Source organism: Microcebus murinus, chromosome 6 (assembly GCF_040939455.1).
Source record: "Microcebus murinus isolate Inina chromosome 6, M.murinus_Inina_mat1.0, whole genome shotgun sequence".
Classification (NCBI taxonomy): Eukaryota; Metazoa; Chordata; class Mammalia; order Primates; family Cheirogaleidae; genus Microcebus; species Microcebus murinus.
The window spans coordinates 102,833,638-102,861,491 of NC_134109.1; the positions used below are offsets into that span (position 1 = coordinate 102,833,638).

Consider the following 27,854-nt stretch of genomic DNA (forward strand, 5'->3'; position numbering starts at 1 on the left):
TGTAGAAAGAAAGAATTGTGGTGGAACCCTGTGTAATTCTTTAACAGAGTTGAATTTATTTTTTATTTTATTTTTTTTTTCTTTTTCAAATGCAATCACAGCCGTGACAGAGTTGAATTTATTTTAGGGCAGTCATCAGCATTCTTATTTTGTTGGTTTTTTTAATGATAATTATAATTATTAACTGATTGATTTGTCATATGCCACAAAGAATTTAAGTAGATTAAATGTAAGATTATGCAGTGACAACTCCTAAAATGTGGTTTGATAAAAAGACCTTAGAGTTTAAAATATAATTACTATCAATCCAACAATATGCCTAACCAAAAAGGTTTCATACCAATACAATGCAGATTTACTGGGATTTACCAGGATACTAAAAATAAGAATTGACTTTTCCCTAAGAGCTTAGCTATTTTGAGTTTTTTTATTTTTTTTAAGACAGAGTCTCACTCTATTCCCCAGGCTAGAGTGCCATGGAGTCAGTCTAGCTCACAGCAACCTCAAACTCCTGGGGTCAAGTGATCCTCCTGCCTCAGCCTCCCCAGTAGCTGGGACCACAGGCATGCGCCACCATGCCCAGCTAATTTTTTCTATTTTTGGTAGAGACGGGGGTCTTTGCTCTTGTTCAAGCTGGTCTCGAACTCCTGACCTCAAGTGATCCTCCCACCTAGGCCTCCCAGAGTGTTAGGATCATAGGCGTGAGCCACCACACCCAGTCAAGTTATTCACTTTTGTGATGTTGTAGTCAAGTGGGTAAAACTAAAGAAATATACAAATTTTGGAACAGAGAAATAAAGTAATAGGAATTTCATCATTATAAACAGAGCTAAGGGCAGGGAAGGCCAGGATAATATTTACTTAGGAAACAAGGATGCATTAGCTAATGGGATCCATCTTCCAAATAAAGTCCATCTCCATCTTTTCCACCTCTTATTTTCAGTGTCTCTGGTTTTGCTTCAGACTTTCACTCTGCTTTGTTAGCAGCTTTATCTCTTTCCTGAGGCTGTGAGAAATGTGTGTTTTGTATCCCCTTCAGGCTGGCTAGCACATTGTTATCTTATATTACCTGGTAATGATTACCAGCTGGAGTCTTTGGGTTGGCCATTTTAAATAACCTGTTACCTAAAGGCCAAATGCTTTGCTTGGAAAAAGGGAAGTTCCTGTAAGAAAAAGACATTGCTCCATGTCTGTATTGCCTAGTACCTGGCTAAGCAATTTACAGACGATTGTGCACAATTTCATTTTTAAAGAATGCTACAGGTCACTCAGGCTTTGAGTTTCAGTTATTTATTATGCTGTTTGGGATAGTTGAAGTAATTTGGCCTTAAGATGCTTAATGATACCTTAGGCGTGTAATAACACATAGCATGTTGTGTTTTTGGCTTAATTACACGATTCAGAGTGTTAACCTAATGAAATAAAGTAAATTAGCTGAGTATCTTAAATCCACTATAATCGCCTAAACTTTGACTTTTCTGTAACAGATTCACATTGAGAAGTATTTACATGTTGTAAACCATAATGTGTTAACGACTCCTGTTACTGATTCGAACTTATATACTCCTGAGTCTTCCAAATGGTAAGTAAAATAGCTATTTTAGAGCCCAAAGTAAATAAAATTTTAAAAAGTAACCTTTCTCACTCAGGTAAGATGATGATAAAGGCAAAATTTTCTTGGCTTTGGTCATATCCTTTCTACGAATTTCAGTAGAAGTTTTGCATAAGAAGTTAATGGCAGAAGTTGGACTTTAATGAAGTTTATCGTAGGTTACTTCTATTGAGTTCTAATGCTTGACAATTATTTCAGGTTCCTAAAATGTTCCTAAAACAACAATTATTTCAGGTTCCTACAATTATTTCAGGTTTATAAAATGAGGGTAATGCTTATCAAGCCCATGACATACTTATTTTGAAGATCAAATGAAATAATATAAATATACTACATATACTATCCATAGAAGGGGATAAAGTATTATCATCAAGAGAAAACATTTGTTGAGGCCCTACCATGTGCAAGGCACTATGGTAAACTTCGTTTTTGTTGTTGTTGTTTTTAGTGAAAGATATCTATAATTCAACTCTTAAAGGGAACATTTTAATGCAAATAGGTTTTTACACTATTTAGATCACATGGTACTTTACAATGTCATATGTGCTTTATTATAAAGATGATTTTGGTATCCAGGGTAAACAAAACAAAAATAATATAACTTGCTTGAAATATCCATTGCATATATCCTAAGAGATGATTAATAAAATTAGAATTGAGTTAAAAATAAGTGTCCTTGGCCGGGCGTGGTGGCTCACGCCTGTAATCCTAGCTCTCTGGGAGGCCGAGGCGGGCGGATTGCTCAAGGTCAGGAGTTCAAAACCAGCCTGAGCAAGAGTGAGACCCCGTCTCTACTATAAATAGAAAGAAATTAATTGGCCAACTGATATGTATATAAAAAATTAGCCGGGCATGGTGGCGCATGCCTGTAGTCCCAGCTACTCTGGAGGCTGAGGCAGAAGGATCGCTCGAGCCCAGGAGTTTGAGGTTGCTGTGAGCTAGCCTGACGCCACGGCACTCACTCTAGCCTGGACAACAAAGCGAGACTCTGTCTCAAAAAAAAAAAAAAAAGTGTCCTTGCCTCACCTTGGACCTTCTTACATATAGGCATTCTGAATTTGAGTGAATGTAGAGTAACCTTTTGTGCTAAGCTTAAAAATCCTATTGCCTTTATTTGCATTTATGTGTATGTATATCTCCAGCATAAGTGAATAATAGCAGGCAGTTTCCAAAGTCAAGTTTCCAAAGTAGGGCATAAGGAGTCATGGAAAGCTATAGACATAGCCAAGTCCCAGCACTCAGTAGTGGGGAGCAGAGCTTTGGTGTACATTACCTGTGTCTCCCTTGCCCCCACATGAATGTAGTACCACCAGCATCCATCATCCTTTGGTAGAGGCAGCCCTTCCCTGGCCTTCCTGTTTTTACCTAGGTCTCCTTGCTGACATAAACGTCTGTCATCTCAGACTACTCTATATTGATCACAGTTCCATACCTACTGCCTAGAAGGTATTAGTTATCTATTGCTGTGTAACAAATTACCCATGTAGTTGCTTAGAACAGATACTTCTTATTTCCTTGTTTCTATGGATCAGGAATCTGGGCACAGCTTAGCTAAGTGCCTCTGGCTCAAGATCTCTCATAAGGCTACAATCTAAGTGTTGGCTGGGTCAATCTCATCTGAAGACTTGATGAGGGGTAGAGGGAGGAGAGATCTGCTTCCAAGCTTACTCATATGGTTACTGGCAGGCCTTGGTTCCTCACCATGTCTCTCTTAGGCTACCTGATTATTTCCACAACATGGTAACTGATGAGAGACCTAGAGAGTGAAAGAGAGTACCTTAGATGGAAGTCACAGTCTTTTTGTAACCTAATCTTAGAAGAGATATCCCTTCTACATTATTCTGCTTGTTAGAAGTGAGTCAGTAGGTTTAGCCCACACTGAAGAGGAAGGGGTTGGTTACACAAAGGCATAAATACCAGGGGACCCATCAGGGGCCATCTAGGAGGCCAACTACCACCATTCTCTGTTTTATCTTCATGATCCAGCTTTGGTCTCTCTTCTCTATTAAGCTTTCCCTCACCTCTTCAAATTATTTTTGAATTTTTATAGCCTTTAGTACCTCTACTACTTATTGGCATACATAATTTACTACTTCATGTTGATAATTACTTTTTTATTTTTCTTGAGGGCAGTGACCAAGTCTCATATATCTTAGTAGTCCCAGTTTACCATAGTGCCTTGCACATGGTAGGGCCTCAACAAATGTTTTCTCTTGATGATACTACTTTATCCCCTTCCATGGAGAGTATACGTAGTATATTTATATTATTTTATTTGATCTTCAAATAAGTATGTCATGGGCTTGATAAGCATTACTCTTCATTTTATAAATATATAAAATAAGGTCATAGAGATTAAGGGACTTGACCAAGATCTGAGAGTTGGTGAATAGAACCAACACTAGAGCCAAGATTCCCTCAACTCTTAATGTGCTTTTCATTAATTGAAATCCTCTTTGTACATGTTAGCAAATTAGCCAAAGTGAAAGAATGAAACATTGCGATGCAGAGATAGTAATAGACTATATATGAATTAGTACGCTCATATCTCTTAGAATGCTGGAGAAAATTGTAAGTACGCTTTGCCTTCCTGGCAGATTATTAGCATATGATCATATGCTATACTTTGGAATAGGAGAAAATTATTCCAGAATGCTAGGAACCTAGAGTAGCAGAAAGGTCTGGGAATGTCCAAATGATGTGGACACCATGATGCAGGAACACTATCTGTCATCATTACTTCATTATATCAACACACTTGCACTCCAGAGTTCCACCAACATCTGGGTCTATGGTGAGTCTGAAAGCCCATTTCCTTGCCTTCCTCCTTATCCGTACTTTGGCATTCTGAATGAGACCATCTGTTCAGCTCATATTTAATTCAAGTCAAGAGGTATCAGATGAATTTGAACTGTGTGCTAGTACCATGGCTAGTGCTCTTTGGAATTAGAAAGAAGGTCACTACCTCAAGGATCTTAGAGTCTAGTCATAGTGGCTAGCTCAGTGCAGATTACAGTGCATCATAACACGTGATTAAAAGGTGGTGTAAGTAGAATAAGCAATCAGAACCTTGAGGAGGTTAATATGGGCTATTGTAGTCTGAAAAGATTTCAAGGGTAAAGTAGTACTTGGACTCAGGCATGCAGAAAAGAAAAGGGCAAGCTTTCTGAGAAGGAAAAAATAAGATGAATGAAAACCACATGGAGAATAAACATAGGAGGCCTTTTCAACTGCGAAGACTAGCAGGCTTGGAGAAGAGAAATGGGAAAACAATTGAATAGATAAGGTAGGGGACAGATTTAACAAGAGTTTAATACTAGATAGTAAATTTTAAATTCATCATCTTAGAAAATAGGAAGCCATTGAAGGTTTTTGTGTCAAATTATGACATGATGAAAATGACATTTTATAAAGATTAACCTGGAAGTGCTATATAGAGTGGTTGGGAAACAACACAGTCTAGAGATAGGAAATTAGTAGATTGATTTCCACAATTACCCATATATTCATTTAATAATTTATTTATCATTGACTTATTCAAGAAACATTTATTGAACAGCTGCTGTTTACCAACCACTATCCTACATATTTAGGAAATACTGATTAGTCATAGACCTTGTCTTTGTTACTCAGTTTAATCCTAGATACATAGGCCTGGGCAAAGATGATGGTGGGGGAGTAAGGAAAGGTTAGGTGTGAGACATTTGGAAAGAGTCTCAATGAACATGAGATTGTATAGAAGTAGAATCAGTGAGACTCAAGGTTGGCCCCAAGATTTGGGGATTGGGTCACTGAGAAGATAGAGGAATCATTGATCCAAAATGATAGCTAGGAGAAGTAAGTTTGGAGAAAAAAGCACTAAGTTTTGTTTTTGACTTAGGATCTGAGGTTACTTGGGACTTCCTAATGCACATGGGACTTGGTTTTGGGGAAGATGAAATAGAAGATATGCAGCTTCAAGTTTTAAGTCCCTGTAGATTAAGATGAGGAGCTAAGATCAGGGAAATAGAGCCATATGCCAATCTAGAAAGAGTCTTGGAGACAAGGATGCCAGAAGTCAGATAAGCAAATGTACATTATATAGCATGTTAAACTTTACAAATCACGTTTACATTATCTCAAATAACCTTTACAATAACACTGAAGTCAGCATTGTTATTATCTACATTTTATAGATGAGGAAACTAAGATTGAATAAATTGCACAAGATCATGAAGTCTGTAGGAATTCTAACAAAATCCCTGTCATGCTAATGAAAGATAATATAATGGTATTTGAAAGTTATTTTCAATATTTTTAAATTCTTAAAATAAATCATGATTAGTCTAAAATTTCAACAGTATACTCTTAACTTGAATAAAACAATTCAATGAAAGAAAATGTATGAGTACATACTGATTAAACATTTTAGTTTGGGGCCATTTATATCTTTAATTTTTAAATTTGGAACTAAAACTATGACTTGTAAATAGGTTCATTTATATAATCTTTTAAAATAAGGAATCTATAGGGAAAATAATAAAAGAGATTCTTAGAGAAGAAAATGTTGGATGTTACCTTACCAGTTGGGTGTATTGACTCTTAGTTTGGAATCAAGAGAGCCCAGGAGGGCAAAGCGGGAGGCTTATATAGATGGCAGCCCAGAGGTCTGTAGGAAGTGGAGAAGGTGTGTGATCGAGGACCAAGCATACAAAAAGCAACTAAGAAAGCCTCAAAATGGAGGGGGGGGAAGTAAACAGGAGAAGAGATACCTGTCACCAACTCTAATAAATTAATTGATACTTCGGTTCTCCTGTCTCCAGCTTTCTTATTTTCCTCTCATCTTAACAGAGAACAGGGAGTCTGGCCTATAGGTTTGCAGGTTATGATAGCTGAAAAGAGCTAACTAGGTAGCAGTTGCAGCTAGAAGAACAAAATGGAAAGTTTCTGGCAGAGATCTTATATGTCTCTCTTGCCAAGGAGTGTCCTTGTCCCTTATAAGGGTCTGAAAGAGTGAAGGAAAACATTGACTGGGGCATGGATTTGGCACCTAGAGGTAGTCCTTGGATCATATATTTCCTATTCAATACAATCGTATAGTCGCTGGCCTTCCTATCAGGAAGATGGGAAGACTTCCAAATTTGTATGGGTCCTACAAGCCTGGAGAAGATGGCAGGAGCATCTTTGTCCTAGCTGTGGATGTGTGGGGCTAACGTGGCATGTGATTTGAAATGAAATGAGATGAGTCAAAGCTTAAAAACTGGAGAAAAGTCCAAACTGGGTCTTCAAAGTAAACAAGCCTGAGGCAGGTCTTGGAAGTCAAAAACAAAAGTCATAGGGTGTGGCTCAGGGAGGAAGAGAAGCAATAGCGGTGGACTGGAATAGATAGAAGCAGGAGAATCCAGGAGATTGAGGACTACTGCCCATGGTTGACATTTTCTCTGCTCCCAGGTAGATAATCACACCTGGTTCTGCACTTGCCATGAAATACTGTCATAAATAGACTTGGCTTCAGAGTCTGGCTTGGCCTACTGGGAGATTATATGCAAGGCAGGTTGCAGAGCCCAGAATTCCTTAGGTTCTAATGCCTGGAAGAAGCAGGACTGGCCAATTCAGTGCATTTTTCTTCTGAGGTTCCCTGATGAAGTCCTTATAATATCCAAGTAGCAAGGTGTTTTTTAGTCTACCGATGGCATGACTCACTGAGGAACAGGTTGCTTAGTCACAACATTGATCATTGATCGGAAGGTCAGAGAGGAGACTTCCTGAAATTTTCAAGCTGGGACCTAAGTTGGACCTGGCCTTTTATTTCACACAGCCATCATTTAAAGAAATTTGGGTATGTACCCATAATACATGTATATTTATTTATAAATCATATACATTATCATATATAGTGAATGCATTATAAAATATATCAGTAGAATTTTAAAAATAGAAATTTTTAAATAATGAGATAAAGATAAACATTTTTAAATTTTAAAAATGTTAACACAAAACTTTTTGTTCTTATTAATAAAGGCTATTAATTACAATGTTCTATTTTCATAGTCTTGTTAATCATGATGACTTTAAACTGACTAGCTAATATCTCAAAACATACTTTACACTTAGGTGAAGTTCAGTGTTGGTGGTAAAAGTCCATGTTTAGTCTTCTGGATAATTTTTAAGTTTGGGGGTTTCTTTTGGCTGACTTTTCTTAAGTTCGATTGGATTATCATCATTTTTACTTTCTAATGTGGCTGAAGAAAAGCTCATGCTAAGAGCAAAAATGTCAGCTCTGCCATTTTCCTGTTGTTCATGGATGCTTGTTATCATTATCTTCAAAATAAAGTATGTTTTTTGCAGAAATGTTTTTAAGACGTGCCCATTTTTTCAGGCTTAGTTAAAATTAAATAATACAATTCATAAACCCACTGCATAAGTAAACTGCATTCCATTCTAATGCTCTGAAAGCAAATCTACTCAGGATGCCTCCAGAACTGCAAGAGACAGGACCATGTGAGGAATCCACTGACAAGCTAAATATCAAATGGTACTACAAAGTAATTTCTTATAATTTATTTCTTTTTAAATATAAATAGAAGTTCTTAGACTTTGCCTACATGACCAACGGCATTGTCTTATGTATTATGTCACCTGGGATGTGGGTACCCTATTTGAGAGACCACAGGTCTACGGTGATGGTTCTTGAATTTTGGTTTGCAGTTCTCTTTCCTTGGCTCCCAGATGAGATCCTGGAATCTGCATTTTAACAAACTTGGTTTTTCTAATGCAGATGATTTATGTTTGGAATTTCTGGGATGAGCATGACTGTCTGGAATCAATATTTTTTGGCCACCTAGAGGGCTTGTCTGTGTATGATCAAGAACCTGGTCCTGGAAATTCTGCTACCCTGTTGCTATGAAAGGTAGAAGTAAGCCTCTTCCACTGGGATTGAACCAGGACTGGGACCTGGCAGTCAGGCTGGCAGGAACTGTCTGCTCAAACTGTGAGGCTGATGGAGTGTCAGAAGCCAAAAATCCTGCAGCAGCAACTCCTTCTGAAAGGAGAGGCATATAATAAAGACTGCAGCTCTCTGTTTGCTCCTTTGACAGTGGATCAGTTCCTGTAACTGAGAATCAACATTGTTCCAACATATGGGGGGCTTCACTCTATAGAAACTCAGGAAATCAGAAGAGTTCATTTCAAATGACTACTATCCCTGGATAGACCTTTAAAAATGACTTAGAGCAGATATGCAATAATTATCATCCTTATTGTCATCATTATCATAATAATCATCGTCAATATTTTCATATCATGTGACAGTTTGTAAAAGACTTTCTTTAAACCTATGTAGATATTTACTGTCTCCTTTTGAAGATGAGAAAACTGAGGCTTGCACAAGTTAAGTAAACCAGTCCCAGGTTACACACATGGTTAACAGCGAGGCCCAGAGTCAGGTCCTTATCAAATGTCTGCAATCTAGCACTCTTGTACCACTCCGTAACTACCTGAAAACCAGAAAGCCTGGTTTTCACAAAAGATGGTTTTCCTTTTAAGCAAGTATTGCTCAAGGGAAAATCTAGTAGTTTTGTCTGGTAGAGACAAAAACCAGTAAGTATACAAAGTGATAATAATAATGGATGCCAGCAAATGCAAGATTTTCCTGGCAGTCATTCTGAAACAATGATAAGGACATTGTCAACAGTGGCATATTTTCTCCAAAGAGCTTCAAGTGCTTTTGTATTTTTTCAAAATAGATTTCACTATTATCCCTACTTTGGCAATGATTTTTCTTGTGTGTCAAAGGGTGGTTCTTCCTTTTATCATTGCTGGGCTTTCACAGATTTTATTGCTTGTGCTATCTGTTCATACTGTTCTTAATGACCATGCTTTGCTTATTGACACTATGAGGGTGACTGCCATCTGTACCCACGCTATCAGAACTGTGCAGAAATCCTCACTTTATGCTCACTCTGTTGTGTGGGTATTTGAGGGAAACAAAAAAAAGAAATAAGAACAAAACAAGTAATAGAAACAGTGAGAGGAAAAGAGGAGGTTTTATTAAATGGTGAATGTAGATTAGAGGGTACATTGTCACTCAATTATTGAAGCCCCTCAGATCCAATCTATTCTGTGGTGTTCCAGTGCAGTGTACAAATCCTAGTTATATAGAATATAACAACAGTCTAGTTACAGAGAGAGAGAGTTAAAGCATGGATAACAAGATGTTAAAACTTGGTACTCTATGTGAGGGGCATTTGAGTGCTCCCCGTTCTTTCAGTTTTTCTGTGGGTTTGAAATTTTTTAAAACAAAAAAATAAATTTTTTAAAAGCATTATAAACTAAAACATAATAACAAACTGGAAAAAAATTTGCCACAGATGACACAAAAATTGGCAATATTCTTAAATACAAAGTACTCTTGACAATAAAAAAATAATATAGACAAAAGAACAGCAACAAACTACTCACAGATATGGAAATGCAAATAACTGGGGAGTATGTGAAGAATATGTAATGTCACTGGTAAGTAATGAAATACAAATGAAATAAAAATGTTTAGTCTTACAGGTATACCAGAGAAATGCAAATTAAACAATATATAACCATTTTTCTTAAAAAATAAGCAAAATAGAGTGTTTAAACCACCATAATACTCAGTACTGATGAGGATAAAGCAAGATGGGCATACTTTTATGCTACTAATTGAGTTATAAATTAGCACAAAGTTCTTTATTTCAATTCAATTTATTATTTTATTGATGTATAATAAATATATATTTTGTGGATGCATGTAATAATTTGATACATTCATATAATGCATAAGTATCAAATCAGGGTAATCAGGATATCCATCACCTTAAATATTTATCTTTTGTTTATACTAGGAACATTTGAATTATTCTCTTCTAGCTATTTTGAAATGTACAATATAGATTATTGTTAACTATAGTCATCCTACTGGTCTACCAAACACTAGGTCTTTTTTCTGCTATTGAATGTATATTCAACTCACTTTCTCCCCTGTACTTCCTGGCCTCAGGGAAACACCAGTCTACTCACTAGCTTCATGAGATCCACTTTTTGTAGTTCCCACAGATGAGTGAGAACATGAGCTATTTGTCTTTCTGTGCTTGGCTTATTTCGTTTCACATAATGTCCTCCAAGCTCATCCATGTTGCTGCAAATGACAGAATTTCATTCTTTTTTATGTCTGAATAATATTCTATTTTGTGTGAATAATATTCTATTTTGTGTGTATATCACACAAAATATTCTATTTTGTGTGATATACAGAAATCAAATATGATTTGATTTCTGTATATGTGCCACATTTTATTTGTCCTTTCATCCACTGAGGGGCGCTTAGGTTGATTTCATATTTTGGCTATTTTGAATAGTACTACAATAAACATGGGAGTGCAGATTTCTCTTGTATATACTGATTTCCTTTCTTTTGTGTATATACCCAGCAGTGGAATTACTGGATCATATGATAGTTCTGTTTTTAGGTTTTTGAGGAACCTCCATACTGTTCTCCATGGTGGTTGTACTAATTTACATTCCCACCAGTAGTGTACAGGGTTCTCCTTCCTCTGCATCCTCACCAGCATCCAGTATTACCTTTCTGTTTGATAAAACCCATTTTAACTCAGGTGAGATAATATCTCATTGTCATTTTGATTTGTATTTCTCTGATGATTAGTGCTATGAGCATTTTTTTCATATATTTGTTGGCCATTTATATGTCTTCTTTTGAAAAATATCTATTCAGATCTTTTGCCCATTTTAAAAATCAGGTTATTTGATTTTTTGCTATTGAGTTGTTTGAACTCTTTATATATTCTGTCAGATGGATAGTTTATAGATGTTTTCTCTGTTCTGTAGGTTGTCTCTTCACTTTGTTGATTGTTTCCTTTGCTGTGCAGGAGCTTTTTAGCTTGATGTAGTCCCATTTGTCTATTTTAGCTTTGGTTGCCTGTATTTTTGAGATCTTACACAAAAAAAATCTTTGCCCAGAACAATGTCCTAGAGTATTTCTCTGATGTTTTCTTCTAGTAGTTTCAGGCCTTTAAGTCTTTAATATATTTTGATTTGATTTCTGTATATGGTAAGAGATAGGGGTTTAGTTTCATTCTTCTGTATATGATTTTCCAATTTTCCCAGAACCATTTATTGAAGAGACTGTCCTTTCTCTTTTGTATGTTCGTGTCAAAAATGAGTTGCCGGTAAGTGTGTGGGTTTATTTCTGGGTTCTCTATTCTGTTCCATTGGTCTATGTGTCTGTCTTTATGCCAGTACCATGCTGCTTTGGTTACTATGGCCTTGTAGTATAATTTGAAGTCAGGTAGGATGATGCTCTCAGCTTTGTTCTTTTTGCTCAGGATTACTTTGGCTTTTCAGGGACTTTTGTGGTTCCATATAAATTTTAGGGTTATTTTTCATATTTTTGTGAAGAATGTCATTGGTATTTTGATAGGGATTGCATTGAATCTATAAATTGCTTTGGTTAGCATTGTCATTTTAACAATAAGAATTCTTCTAATCCACAAAAGTGGAATATATTTCCATTGTTTGTATCCTCTTCAATTCCTTTTATCAGTGTTTTATAGTTTTCCTTGTGTAGATCTTTCACTTCTTAGGTTAAATTGATTCCTAGTTATTTTATATTTTTCTAGCTATTGAAAATGTGATTGTTTTCTTGATTTCTTTTTCAGATTGTTCGCTGTTGGTGTATACAAACACAACTGATTTTTTTTAATGTTAATTTTGTATCCTACAATTCTATTAAATTCATTTATCAGTTCTAACAGGTTTTTGGTGTAGTCTTTAGTTTTTTCTAAATATAAAGTCATGTCATCTGCAAAGAAGGCTAATTTGATTTCTTCCTTTTCAATTTGGATGCCCTTTATTTCTTTCTCTTGCCTAGTGATCTGGCTAGGAATTCCAGTATTATGTAGAATAAAAGTGGTGAAAGTGGGCATCCTTGTTTTGCTCCAGATCTTAGAAGAAAGGCATTCAATTTCTCTATTCAGTATGATGTTGGCTGTGGGTTTGTCATACATGGCCTTTCTTATTTTGAGTTATGTTTCTTCTATACCCATTTTGTTAGATCTTTTATCATAAGAGAATGTTGAATTTAATCAAATGCTTTCTCAGCATCTATTGAAATAATCATATGGATTTTGTTCCTGGTTCTGTTAATGTGATATATCACATTTATTGTTTATGTATATTGAACCATACTTGCACCCCTGGGATGAATCACACTTGATTATGGTGAATGATCTTTTTAATCTGGTTTTGAATTCAGTTTTCTAGTATTTTGTTGAGGATTTTTGCATCCATGTTCATCAGTGATACTGGTCTGTACTTGTTTTTTTTTGTTATGTCCTTGTCTGGTTTTGATGTCAGGGTAATGCTGGCCTCAAAGAATAAATTTGGAAGTATTCCCTCCTCTTCAGTTTTTTTGAAGAGTTTGAGTAGAATTGGTAATTAATTCTTCTTTAAATATTCGGTAGCATTCAGCAGTGAAGCCATCAGGTCCTGGGCTTTTCTTTGATGGGAGACTTTTCATTATAACTTTGATCTCATTACTCCTGATTGGTTTGTTGAGATTTTTCTGTTTCTTCATGGCTCAATCTTGGTAGGTTGCATGTATCTTGGAATTTATCCATTTCTTCTAGGTTTTCCAATTTGTTGGCATATATTTGCTCAAAATAGTCTTTAATGATTCTTTGTATTTTTGTGGTCTCAGTTGTTATGTTTTCTTTTTCATTTCTGATTTTATTTACTTGGGTCATCTTTCTTTTTTTCTTAGTCTAACTAAAGGTTTGCCAATTTTGTTTATCTTTTCAAAAAACCAACTTTTCATTTTGTTGATCTTCTGGGGTTTTTAAATTTTGTTTTGTTTTTGCCTCAATTTTGAACTCCTAGCCTCAACTGATTCTCCTTTGCCTTGGCTTCCCAGAGTGCTATGATTACAGATATGAGCCACCATGCCTGGCCCATAGTTTCAATATCATTTATTTCTACTCTGATCTTTATTTTTTCATCTCTTCTAATAGGCCTAAGATATGGTCTATTCTGAAGAATGTACCATGTGCTGATGAAAAGAATATGAATTATGTTTTAATTAGGTGAAATGTTCTCTAAATGTCAGGCCTGTTTCATCTACAGTGTAGTTTAATTTCAGTGTGTCTTTGTTGATTTTCTGTCTGGATGATCTGACCATTACTGAGTGTGGGGTATTGAATTCCCGTACTATTATCGTATTGCAGTCTCTCTTTCTCTCTTTACATCTATTGATGTTTGCTTTATATAATTGGGGACTCTGGTATTGAGTACATAGATATTTATAATTTTTATATCTTCTTACTGAATTGACCCCTTTATCATTATATAGTGACCTTCTTGGTCACTTTTTGCAATCTTTGAGATGCAGTATATTTTCTCTGATATAAGTATGGCGACTTTGCCTCTTTTTTGGTTTCACCTTGTGTGAATATCTTTCTTCATCCTTTTTGTTTCAGTCTGTGTATGTCTTTATAGATGAAGTGGGCTTCTTGTAGCAGCATATAATTGGGTCTTGTTTTTTTTTAATTTTTTTAAATTTCAGCATATTATGGAGGTACAAATGTTTAGGTTTAGGTCTTATTTCTTTATCCATTCAGCCACTCTGTGTCTTTTAAATGGAGAATTGAGTCCATTTACATTCAATGTTATTATTAATAAAGAAGGACTTACTACTGTCGTTTTATAGCTAGTTTTCCGGTTGTTTTGTAAATCCTCTTTTCCTTTCTTATGTCTTCCTTTGTGGTTAAGCAATTTCCTCTGGTAGTATGTTTTAATTTCTTGCTTTTTATTTCTAGTGTATTTATTAAAGGCTTTTACATTATGGTTACTATAAGGCTTACAGAAAACATAGCTATAACAAGTTATTTTAAAGAGATGATAACTTATCTTAAATCATAGAAAAGAATTGAAGCAAAGAAAAAACTAAAAAAAACCCATACTTTAACTCCATCCCCCCAAATTTTGACTTTTTGTCATCTTAGTTTACATATTTTAATATTGCCAATCTCTTACGAGATTGATAGCTATTATTGTTTTTGACAGACTTGCTTTTTAGTCTTCATACTGGAATAATGAATGGATTGCACACAACCGAGTATTAGTGTATTCTGAGGTTGTCTATGTACTTAATTTTACCAATGGGTTTTATACTTTCAGGTGTTTTCTTTTTGCACATTTGTGTTTTTTCTTCCAGGTTAAAGAACTCCCTCTGGCATTTCTTGTAAGATGGGTCAGGTGGTGGTGAGTTCACTCAGATTTTGCTTGTCTAGGAAAGACTTTATCTTTCCATATTTTACAGGTAGCTTTGTTGGATACAATATAATTGGATAGTAGTTTTTTCTTTTAGTACTTTGAAAATGCCATTCCACTCTCTCCTGGCTTGTATAGTTTCCATTGAGAAGTCTGTTGCCAGATGAATTGGAGCTTGTTTGTATGTTATTTGCTTTTTTTCTCTTGTTGCTTTTAGGCTCTTCTCTTTGTCCATGACCTTTGAGACTTTATTATATGCCTTCAGGTAGTCTTATTTGGGTCAAATTTGTTTGGTGTTATCTGCCCTTTCTGCACCTGGTTATTTATATCTTTCTCAAGTTTTGGAACGTTTTCTGGTTATTATTATTTCTGGTTATTATTATTATATTATTATTTCTTTGAATAAACTTTGTATCCCTTGCTCTTATTCAACTGTCTCTTGAACCCCAATAATTCTTAGATTTGGTCTTTCGAAGTAATTTTCTAAATCCTATAAGTGATCTTCATTCCTTTTCATTCTTTTTTCTTTTCTGGTTGTGTATTTTCAAATACCTGCCTTTGAGTTCATTGTTCCTTTCCTCTACTTTATTTATTTTACTATTGAGAGCCTCTAGTGAATTTTTCAATTCAGCAAATGTATTTCTTAGTTCTAAGATTTTTGTTTGACTTTTGAAATTATTTCAATCTCTTTGTTAAATATCTCTGATAAATTTCTGAATTGATTTTCTGTGTTATCTTGACAATTACTTATATTAAAACTTCTATTTTGAATTCTTGTTGAGAAAGCTCCCATTTTGCTGACTCATTAAGATCAGTCACTGATTCTTTACTTTGTCTGTTTGGGGAGGTCATAATTCGCTGTTTGCTGTTCTTTCTTGTGGATTTATGTCTGTGTCTTTTTTTTTTTTTTTTTTTTGAGACAGAGTCTCACTTTGTTGCCCAGGCTAGAGTGAATGCCGTGGCATCAGCCTGGCTCACAGCAACCTCAATCTCCGGGGCTCAGCGATCCTACTGCCTCAGCCTCCCGAGTAGCTGGGACTACAGGCATGCGCCACCATGCCCGGCTAATCTTTTGTATATATATTTTTAGTTGGTAAATTAATTTATTTCTATTTTTGGTAGAGACGGGGTCTCGCTCAGGCTGGTTTCAAACTCCTGACCTTGAGCAATCCGCCCGCCTCGGCCTCCCAAAGTGCTAGGATTACAGGCGTGAGCCACCGCGCCCGGCCTGTCTGTGTCTTTTTACTGAAGGATTAGTTTATTCTAGTTTTTTCTACCTGGCTTGTTTTGGATTCTGTTGGATATGTTTACTCAGAGATTCATTGTAATTTTTAAATTTCTTTCTTTTTTTTTCCCCTGCTAGTTTGCTGCCTCCTTTTCATCCGTAAATAGTACCTTAAGCCCAGGTTTACCTTGGCTCTAGTAAAGGATCAGAGCATTGCCTGTCGTAAATGAGGGAGGTCCCAAAGGAGATATCCCAACAGTGTGGATAGGCTGGCTAGGAGCCCATGCCCAAGGGACCTATAGGACAAGAGTCCTATAGTGGCTGCTGCTGAAATATAATCCACTTGGATTTGGTGTCTCTTCTGGCCAAGTTACAGAGCAGAGTTTCCAGGGCTGGAAATATACTCCCACCTACCCTCTTTGTTTCTGGCTGTTCTGAGGGATATTTCTCCCTTCAGGCATTCTCAATGCATCCCATGGGTTAAGGCAGGGACAGATCTCCTGCTAGGGAACCCAAGATGGTGAGGAACCTGGTTGTCTAGCTTGATCTCATTTTTTCCAGTGTGGAATTGTAAATTGGGAAAAAAATTTTTATGCACTTGGTACAGGGCAGATCAGGGTAGGAGAATCATAGATATAGAAATCTGATTCTCTTACCATCTGCTTGGAGTTTTTTCATTTCTCCTTGATGCTGGAAACTGTCTTATTCTTATATTTGGGTTCTGGAATACTGCTGATGATAATCATAGAGCTGTATTTTATTTTGGTTTTCTCTGTGTGGGGTATGAAGTGAGCTAGCATCTATATTACCAGTTTGGAAATGAAAGAGAACATTAAGTTCTTAAAGATAATTTTAACATATGTGAGAAGATTTTTTAAAATTATTATTTTTGATTTAGTAATTGTGGCTCTGGGAATTATCTTTAGAAATAAGGAGAGATATACAGGAGTTTCTGTATAAGTATGATTATATTATTTATTAATATCTAATAATAACAAATTTGGATATACCTTAAATGTCAACAGTAAAAGAATGATTAAATTCATTATAGCACATCTATATGTGTATTATTTTTTTTATTTTTTTTTTTTTTTGAGACAGAGTCTCACTTTGTTGCCCAGGCTAGAGTGAGTGCCGTGGCGTCAGCCTGGCTCACAGCAACCTCAATCTCCAGGGCTCAGCGATCCTACTGCCTCAGCCTCCTGAGTAGCTGGGACTACAGGCATGCGCCACCATGCCCGGCTAATTTTTTGTATATATATTTTTAGTTGGTCAATTAATTTATTTCTATTTTTGGTAGAGACGGGGTCTCGCTCAGGCTGGTTTCGAACTCCTGACCTTGAGCAATCCGCCCACCTCGGCCTCCCAAAGTGCTAGGATTACAGGCGTGAGCCACCGCGCCCGGCCCTATATGTGTATTATATTGCTATTAAAACTGATATTATTGAGGAAATTTTAATGACATGGAAAATTTCTCACAGTGGGGATACAGATTACAAAATTGTGTCTCAATTCAATTATCAATATCTAAATTCACTTCTAATCACATAATTCATGGAGGTAAAAGATTTAAGAAGAGACATTCACTTGCAGAAAGATGGTGACATACTTTCTCCTATGCCTCCTCCTAAATACAACCAAAAACCCTGGACATTATATAAAACAAATATAAGAAGACTCTGAAAGGTGAAGAGAGAAGGCAAACCAACTAGGTTCTTTGGGACACAAGGAAAAATGCAGTGGTAAGTTCACTGGGTTTTCTTTTTGCTTCATATATACCATATCTAACCTAAATCATTCTCTTTCTCTCCAAAGAATTACTTTTGCCAGTTTTTCCAAGATAGATCTCTGACAACAAATTCCATTAGTTTTTGTTTGTCTGCAGATATCTTTATTTCCCCTTCACTTTTTTTTTTTTTTGAGACAGAGTCTCACTCTGTAGCCTAGGCTAGAGTGCCGTGGTGTCAGCCTAGCTCACAGCAACCTCAAACTCTAGGGCTCAAGCGATCCTCCTACCTCAGCCTCCCAAGTAGCTGGGACTACAGGCGCACACCACCATGCCTGGCTAATTTTTTTCAATTTTTAGTTGTTTGGCTAATTTTCTTTCTATTTATAATAGAGACAGGGTCTCGCTCTTGCTCAGGCTCGAACTCCTGAGCTCAAACAATCCTCCTGCCTGGGCCTCCCAGAGTGCTAAGATTACAGGTGTGAGCACTGTGCCCAGCCTCCCCTTCACTTTTTTTTTTTTTTTTTTCCACAGCCTGACTCACTGAGATCCCCTTCACTTTTGAAGAATAATTTTGGTGGATATAGAATTCCATGGCCGGGTGTGGTGGCTCATACCTATAATCCTAGCACTCTGGGAGGCCAAGGCGGGCAGATCGCTCAAAGTCAGGAGTTTGAAACCAGCCTGAGCAAGAGTGAGACCCCCATCTTTACTAAAAATAGAAAGAAATTAATTGGCCAACTAAAAATATATATAAGAAAAATTAGCCAGGCATGGTGGTGGATGCCTATAGTCCCAGCTATTTGGGAGGCTGAGACAGAAGTATTGCTTGAACCCAGGCGTTTGAGGTTGCTGTGAGCTAGGCTGACGCCATGACACTCTAGCCCGGGCGACACAGTGAGACTCTGTCTCAAAAAAAAGAAAAGGAAAAAAAAGAATTCCAGATTGGTGGGCTTTTTCTTTCTACATTTTAAATATTTTAATCCACTCTGTTCTTTCTTTCATGATTTGTGAAGAGAAGTCCAATATAATTCTTATCCTTGTTTCTCAATAGGTCAGGCATTTTTTTCTTCTTGCAAGATTTGTTCTTTGTCTTTGATTTTCCATAGTTTGAATAGGATATGCCTAGGTATAGTTTTTTGACATTTTTCCTGGTCAGTGTTCTCTGAGATTTCTGGGTCTGTAGTTTGGGGTCTGTTATAATTTTGGAAAATTCTCAGCCATTATTACTCAAATATTTCTTCTCCTTTGTCCTTTTCTTCTTTTTCTAGTAGTCCCATTATGTATATAATATACCATTTATAGTTATCCCACACTTCGTGGGTATTCTGTTCTGTTTTTTTCATTCCTTTTTCCTCTTTTCTTTTCAGTTTTGGGAGTTAATGTTGACATTTCTTCAAGCTCACTGATTCTTTCATTGGCTATGTCCAGTGTATTGATAAGCCTATCAAAGACATTCTTCATTTCTTGCAATATTTTTTATTTCTAGCATTTCTTTTTAATTATTTCTTGGAGTTTAAATCTCTTTGTTTATGTTACCCACTTGTTCTTGCATGTTGTTCACTTTTTTAAATGAGAGCCTTTAGCCTGTTATTCATAGTTACTTTAAATTCCTGATCTGATAATTCCAAAATCTTTGTCATAGCTGAATCTGGTTCTCATGTTTTCTTTGTCTCTTCAAACTATTTTTTTTTTTTTTTGCCTTTTAGAGTGCCTCATAATTTTTTGTTGAAAACTGGATATCATCACTATGTTACTGTGTAATAGGAACTGGGTTAAGTAGGCCTTTAGTGTAAGGGTTTATGTTTATCTTGGCTAGGAGTTACTCTGTGTTTGCTATAGCTGTAGGTGTCTAAGGCTTCACTTTCCTCCAGTTTATTTTTGTCTACTTTGTTGTCTTTGGGTTTCCCTAGAAACTCCTTAAATAGAGACTGAACCTTGCATTTTTTTCCATCTTTAATATTCTATTATGTAGGGGCTCCATCATTGTGGTGGTAAGGTGTGTGTGTATGGAGGGAAGCATTCTGTACTTTTATGATTAGGTCTCACTCTTTTGGTGGATCTGTGCCCCTGGGCTGTTATCTTCACAAGTTTTTCTCAGCATTTCCCCCCTTTAGGTGTGACAAGAAAACTAGAGCAGGCTGGAGTTGTCTAATTGCCCACCTCCAGGGCAGATAAGGCTTTGGTAAAATGGTTTTGCTTAAGAGTTGGCCTTCATTACTAAGAACAGAACAAACAAGAAAACTCTCTGGGAATATTTCAAAATGGTTACTTCTCCTCCCCTTGCTAGAAGCAGGAGGGGATTTTTCTGTGATCTTCACAGTGAGAACATGATAGGGATCTTGGAGGTAAATCTCACAAAAGTGTGAGATCTTCAAAGACTGCCTTCCTCTCTCAGTTTTGGGGGGTTTTGTTTGTTTTATTTTGTTTTTGTTTTTTTAAGACAGGGTCTCACTCTGTTGCCTGGGCAGAGCACAGTGGCATCATCATGGCTCATTGCAACCTCACACTCCTCGGTTCAAGCAATCCTCCTGCCTCAGTCTCCCAAGTACTAGGACTACAGATATGTGTGCCAATGTGCCTGGCTAAATTTTCTGTTTTCTGTGCCTAGGTAATTTTTCTATTTTTTATAGAGATGGGGTCTCAGGCTGATCTTGAACTCCTGACCTGATGCCATCCTCCCACCTTGGCCTCCCAACGTGCTAGGATTACAAATGAGAGCCACGGTGCCCAGCCTCCCCCAGAGTTTTTAACTCTCAAGTTAGTCTACACCAAGCCTTGAGAAATTTGTCAAATAGAGTTTAAGTGTTCTTGTCAGTACTGGTTCCAGCAACAAGGTTTCTGCTCCATATAAGCTGTTACACCTTGAATTCTCCTCTCTCTCCAGTTTTCAGGGCAGCAGTTTGCCCTGTGATCTCAATTCTCTGAAAGATATAAAAAGAGTTGATTTTAGCTTTTTTCTTGTTGTGAGAATGGGAGCAACAACTTCTAAGCTCTTTACATGTTGGAGCAAAACTAAAAGTCCATAAGTTGCTTTTTAAAGATAATTTTACAAAAGTGGGAATCACAGTAGAATCAAGGGATTGAGTTATTGATGGGTGAGCTTTGTTGATCTTAATTTCATTGACCATTTTAAATAACTAGATCCTGTTTTCCAATTAAAATTTTTAAGATATAAAATTACACATATATACTCATTCTTACAATTTTAGTTTGTTTTTACATTGCTCTCCCATGGGACTGTCCACTGCTTAACAAGGAAAACCTTTAACTACCTTTCATCTTGAAATCTTTACAATCATATAAAATAGCAGAGATTTAAAGGATGTAAGTATTAACTACTTAAGGACCATCATTTTGTATATATTTATCATCGACTATCTTGTAATTTGATTTTATTAAACAAAATACAACAGTATGTGTTTCTCTTTACCAAGAAATGTTTTATAGTATAATAATTCTGTCAATTGTTAGTCATATATACTTATTAGTGAGTGATAGAACTTTTCATTCATTCTATAATGTCTTTATCAGACTTGGAAATTCTTATGCTTAATAAAGCAACTGCAGTTTTCCAGTGGTAAAAATGCTAAAGATTGGTTTAATTTAGTGTAATTACCAATAGAATATTTTCTATAAAATATAATCTTAACTAGAAAGCATTGTTTTAAAATTATAATTTGAGAAGCTTTTAAGACAGCAAATTTGATTTTAAAGTCTTTTTCCCCCCTTAGGTTGCTTCCAACTTTAATTGATCCGAAATCATTTATTTTCCCTCTGGAATCTGAGTGTAAACTTTGGCAACCCCATAGACAGCCTGATTCATTTCCACGTGTCTTTCCAAGAGCAAAGGTACGAATAGAGAAACTCACAGAGACAGCAAGTGGGGCAGTGATTGCCAGCGGCTGGGAGGAGGGGAAACCAAGAGTGACTTCAAATAGGCATGAAGTTTTTGAAGGGATGATGAAAATGTTCTGGAATTATATCGTGGTGATGCTTGCACAACTCTGTGAATATACTAAACACCATTTGAATTGTACACTTTAAAAGGGTGAATTTTAAGCTGGAGTAGTGGCATGAGCCTGCAGTTCTAGCTACCCGAGAGGCTGAGGTGAGGGGATCACTTGAGCCCGGGAGTTCAAGGCCAGCCTCGGCAACATAGCAAGACCCTGTCTCAATAGCAAAAGGTGAATTTTATGGTATATGAATTATATCTCAATAAAGCTGTTAAATTTTATTTTAAAAAGTAAAGGTAGGAAATTTACTCTGTATTCTAAATTGGAAAACATAGTGAATATACTGGTCTGTTTCTATAATTTTATATTATTATTATTTCAGATGTATTCATGGCATAGTCAATTTCTATAACAAAAGAGCTTTCTTCAGAAAGCAAAATAGATCAAAACATAATGCCTTTACATTTTTGAATAGAGCTCTCAAAGAAAAGTTTCCAGGTGGCAAGGAATACAGCTTAAGAGGTTTCTGGCTTTGCTTTATTTGGTGTTCTCTCTTTTTTTTTTTTCCGGCATATTATGGGGGTACAGATTTTAAGGTTTCAATAAATGCCCATCCCCCCCCCAAGTTTGAGTCTCCAGCATGACCATCCCCCAGATGGTGCACATCTCACTCATTATATATGTATATACGTGCCCCCTTCCCCCCTCCCACCTGCCCAATACCCTATTACTGTAGTACCTATGTGACCACTTAGGTGCTGTTCAGTTAATACCAATTTTCTGGTGAGTATATGTGGTGCTTGTTTTTCCATTCTTGGGAAACTTCACTTAATAGTATGGGTTCCTGGCCGGGCGCTGTGGCTCACGCCTGTAATCCTAGCTCTTGGGAGGCCGAGGCGGGCGGATTGCTCAAAGGTCAGGAGTTCAAAACCAGCCTGAGCAAGAGCGAGACCCCGTCTCTACTATAAAATAGAAAGAAATTAATTGGCCAACTGATATATATATAAAAAATTAGCCAGGCATGGTGGCGCATGCCTGTAGTCCCAGCTACTCGGGAGGCTGAGGCAGAAGGATCACTCGAGCCCAGGAGTTTGAGGTTGCTGTGAGCTAGGCTGACGCCACGGCACTAACTCTAGCCTGGGCAACAAAGCAAGACTCTGTCTCAAAAAAAAAAAAAAAAAAAAAAAAAAAAATAGTATGGGTTCCAGCTCTAACCAGGAAAATATAAGATGTGCTATGTCACCATTGTTTCTTAGAGCTGAATAGTACTCCATGGTATACATATACCACATTTTATTAATCCATTCTTGGATTGATGGGCACTTGGGCTGTTTCCACAGTCTTGCAATTATGAATTGTACTGCTATAAACATTCGAGTGCAGGTGTCTTTTTGTAGAGTGTCATTGGATCTTTTGGGTAGATGCCCAGCAATGGGATTGCTGGATCAAATGGTAGATTCACTTGTATCGCTTTAAGGTATCTCCATATTGCTTTCCACAGAGGTTGAACTAGTCTGCAGTCCCACCAGCAGTGTAGGAGTGTTCCTCTCTCTCCGCAGCCATGCCAGCATTTATTGTTTGGAGACTTTTTGATAAAGGCCATTCTCACTGGGGTTAAGTGATATCTCATTGTGGTTTTGATTTGCATTTCCCTGATGATTAGAGATGTTGAGCATTTTTTCATATGTTTGTTGGCCATTCTTCTGTCTTCTTTAGAAAAGTTTCTGTTCAAGTCGTTTGTCCACTTTTTAATAGGGTTATTTGATTTTTTCTTCCTGAATTTCGTGAGTTCTAAGTATATTCTAGTTATCAGTCCCTTATCGGATGCATAGGATGCAAAAATTTTCTCCCATTCTGTAGATTGTCTGTTTACTTTCATGACTATTTCTTTGGCGGTGCAGAAGCTTTGTAATTTGATCATGTCCCATTTATTTATTTTTGTTGCTGCTGTGATTGCCTCTGGGGACTTCTTCATAAACTCTTTGCCCAGGCCGATGTCTAGGAGAGTGTTTCCAACTTTTTCTCTAGAATTCTAATAGTTTCATACCTTAGGTTTAAGTCTGTTATCCAGCGTGAGTTGATTTTTGTGAGAGGTGAAAGGTGTGGGTCCTGCTTTAGCCTTCTACAGGTGGCTAACCAGTTTTCCCAGCACCATTTATTGAAAAGGGATTCTTTTCCCCAGCGTATGTTTTTGTCTCTTTTGTCAAAGATTAGATGGCTATATGAGGATGGTTTTATATCAGGATTCTCACATCTGTTCCACTGGTCAATATTCCTATTTTTGTGACAATACCAGATTGATTTAATTACGACAGCTTTCTAGTATAGTTTGATATCTGGCATATTAATGCCTCCCATTTTGTTTTTGTTGCCTAGGATTGCTTTTGATATTCGGGGTCTTCTTTGGTTCCATACGAAGCGTAAAATTATTTTTTCTATATCTGTGAAGAATGCTGATGGGATTTTAATAGGTATTGCATTGAATCTGTAGATCAGTTTGAGTAGTATAGATATTTTGATGATGTTGAGTCTGCCGATCCACGAGCATGGTATGGATTTCCATCTGTTTACATCCTCTGCTATTTCCTTCCTCAGTGTTTCATAGTTCTCCTTGTAGAGGTCTTTTACCTCCTTGGTTAAGTATATTCCTAGGTACTTTAATTTCTTTGTTGCTATTTATTGTGAAGGGAATTGAGTCTTTGATTTGGTTCTCAATTTGATTGTTGTTGGCATATATGAATGCCTCTGATTTCTATGTATTGATTTTGTATCCTGAGACTTTACTAAGTTCATTGATCAGTTCCAGGAGTTTCTTGGTTGAATCTTTGGGGTTTTCTAGATATAATATCATATCATCAGCAAACAGTGAAAGTTTGATCTCTTCTGCCCCTATTTGGATACCTTTAATTCCATTTTCCTGTCTGATTGCTGTAGCCAAGACTTCTAGCACTATGTTGAACAGAAGTGGAGATAGTGGGCAGCCTTGTCTGGTTCCAGTTCTAAGTGGGAATGATTTCAATTTTTCCCCATTCAGTATGATGTGGGCTATGGGTCTGTCATATATGGCTTGTATCATTTTTAGGTATGTCCCTTCTATGCCTATTTTCTTAAGTGTTCGTATCATGAAAGGGTGTTGAATTTTGTCAAAAGCTTTTTCTGCATCTATTGAAAGAATCATGTGGTCTTTGTTTTTGCTTCTGTTTATGTGGTGAATTGCATTTGTAGATTTATGTATGTTGAACCATCCCTGCATCCCTGGGATGAAGCCCACTTGGTCGTGATGGATTATTTTTTTGATAAGCTTCTGGATTCAGTTAGCTAAGATTTTGTAGAAAATTTTTGCATCTATATTCATTAGGGATATTGGTCTGTAGTTTTCTTTTTTTGTTGCATCCTTTCCTGGTTTTGGTATCAGAGTAATACTCGCTTCATAAAAGGTGTCAGGGAGGTTTTCGTTCTTCTCGATGTTGTGTAATAGTTTCTGCAAGATAGGTACTAGTTCTTCTTTGTAAGTGTGGTAAAATTCAGGTGTGAAACCATCTGGACTGGGACTTTTCTTTTTAGGGAGATTTTTAATTGCTGTTTCTATTTCAGCTGTTGAGATTGGTCTGGTCAGGGCATCTATTTCTTCCTGGTTGAGCCTAGGGAGGCTGTGTTATTCTAGAAATTTGTCCATTTCCTCCACATTTTCCAGTTTGTGTGCATAAAGATTTTTGTAGTATTCATAAATTATATCTTGTATCTCTTTGGGATCAGTTGTGATATCTCCTTTTTTGTTCCTGATGGAGCTTATTAGAGATTTCTCTTTTTTGCTTTTTGTTAGCTTAGCCAATGGCGTGTCAATTTTGTTTATTTTTTCAAAGAACCAACTTTTTGTTTTATTAATCTCCTGAATAGCTTCCCTGTTTTCAATTTCATTTAGTTCTGATTTGATCTTGTTGATTTCACTTCTTCTGCTGGGTTTGGGGTTAGTCTGTTCTTCTTTTTCCAGCTCTTTGAGTCATTTCGTTAGATTGTCTATTTGTGATCTTTTTGTCTTTTGGTTATAGGCATTTATGGAGATAAACTTTCCTCTCAAAACTGCTTTAGCTGTGTCCCAGAGGATTTGATAACTTGTCTCTCCATTGTCATTTTCTTCATAGAATTTTTTTATTTCCATCCTGATTTCTTCATTTATGAAGTAATCATTTAGTATGAGGTTGTTTAATTTCCACGTTTTTGTGTAGAAATGTGAGTTTCTGTTACGGTTGATCTCTAGTTTTATTCGACTGTGATCTGAGAAGGTACATGGTATGATTTCTATTTTTTTAAATTTCTTGAGATTTACTTTGTGTCCTAGGATATGGTCAATCTTAGAGAATGTCCCGTGAGCTGATGAGAAGAACGTATATTCAGTGGATTTTGGGTAGAATGTCCTGTAGATGTCAGACCCAGTTGTTCCAGGGTTTTGTTTAAGTCCATTATTTCTTTATTAATTTTCTGTTTGGAGGATCTGTCTTGTGCCGTCAGTGGGGTGTTGAAATCTCCAGTGATTATGGAGTTGCTATTAATCCATTTGCTTAGATCCAGTAAGGTTTGCTTTATGAAACTGGGTGCACCTAAGTTGGGTGCATATATATTTAAAATTGTTATCTCTTCTTGTTGAAGTGTGCCCTTCACCATTATATAATGACCCTCTTTGTCTTTCACTACTTTTGTTGCTTTAAAAACTAAATCATCTGAAATTAGAACTGCCACGCCAGCCTTCTTTTGGCTTCCACTTGCCTGGAATGCTGATCTTCACCCTTTTACTTTTAGTCTATATGCATCCTTGCAGGTTAGATGTGTTTCCTGAAGACAGCATATACTTGGCCTGTATTTTCTTATCCATTCAGCCAGCTTATGTCTCTTGAGTGGAGAGTTTTAGGCATTCACATTTATTGAGAGAACTGATAGATAAGGTAGATTACTGTTCATTCTGTTGGGTTGGATGTTGTTGCTTTGATTTCTCTGTTGAGCCATTATAATATCTGGCCTTGAATCTTTGGGTTTTGGTTGTTTTTATATTCGTGAGTTTTTGTTATGGTGTTCCGTGCGTAACACTGTTTTGAGTACTTCTTGTAGGGCTGGTCTTGTCTTGGTGAATTCTCTGAAACTTTGCTTGTCTGAAATGTGTTTATTTCTCCTTCATATATGAAGCTTAGTTTTGCAGGGAATAAGATTCTAGGCTGGGCATTGTTTTGTTTCAGAAGAGTGAGAATGGGGCCCCAGTCTCTCCTTGCTTGTAAAGTCTCATTAGAGAAGTCTGGTGTTATGCGCATTGGCTTTCCCTTGTATGTCACTTGCTTCTTTCATCTTACAGCTCTTAGAAGGGTCTCTTTAGTTGATATTTTGGTCAGTCTGATGACTGCATGTCGTGATGTCTTCCTGTTTGCATTGAATCTCCCAGGGGTCCTCTGAGCTTCTTGAACTTGTATATCGAGATTTTGAGCAAGGCCTGGGAAACCAGGCCACTTGGGCTGGTTGTACGGCCTCCTTTTGAGAGGAGAGTTGCCCTCTAGGACACTGATCTGCCCCTGAAGGCACACACACCTCAGTCGGCTGTTCACGTATATCCCTTCTGTGCCCCGGGCAATGCTAGATCTCGGTGCACGGGATCTGGTCTGCAGGTCCGACCTCTGGGTCCCAGAGTTCAAACTGTATCCCCACCAGGGAGAGGATTTCTGGTCCCAATTCACCCACAGGGAGCCTAAGCTGGGTCTATGTCTCTCAGCCTCAGGGTCTGCCCCGTTCTCCTGGGAACACCATGCCAGCAGCACCGGGGGGCTGGTGGGTAGGGAGCTCACAGTCTGAGTTCCCCTTAGTCAGCTGTAGGGTCCCAAAAGGGAAGGTCCCGTTCCCTGGAGGTGCCTCTGGCTGGTGGCTATATTGTGTCTCTGGGCAGCCGCGGGTAGGGTCGGCGGAGGGGAGAAGGAGGCAATATGGCGCCTGCTGCATGGCTCAGTGCACAGGGAAGTGCCCGGAGGGAGTTGGGAGCCTGGTGCCGTGTCCGCTACAGGCTCA

General features: G+C 37.1%; 1 protein-coding gene across 2 annotated transcripts in view; it reads left to right on the forward strand.

The window, feature by feature from the left end:
• Positions 1 to 27,854, forward strand: part of IQCH (IQ motif containing H) — a 223,007-nt gene that overhangs the window by 7,425 nt on the left and 187,728 nt on the right. For both annotated transcript variants that reach the window (XM_012740721.3, XM_012740739.3), the window contains exons 3-4: positions 1,488 to 1,582; positions 21,591 to 21,708. In XM_012740721.3, the coding sequence (XP_012596175.2) occupies positions 1,488 to 1,582; positions 21,591 to 21,708 (213 nt within the window). The remainder of the gene's footprint in view (positions 1 to 1,487; positions 1,583 to 21,590; positions 21,709 to 27,854) is intronic.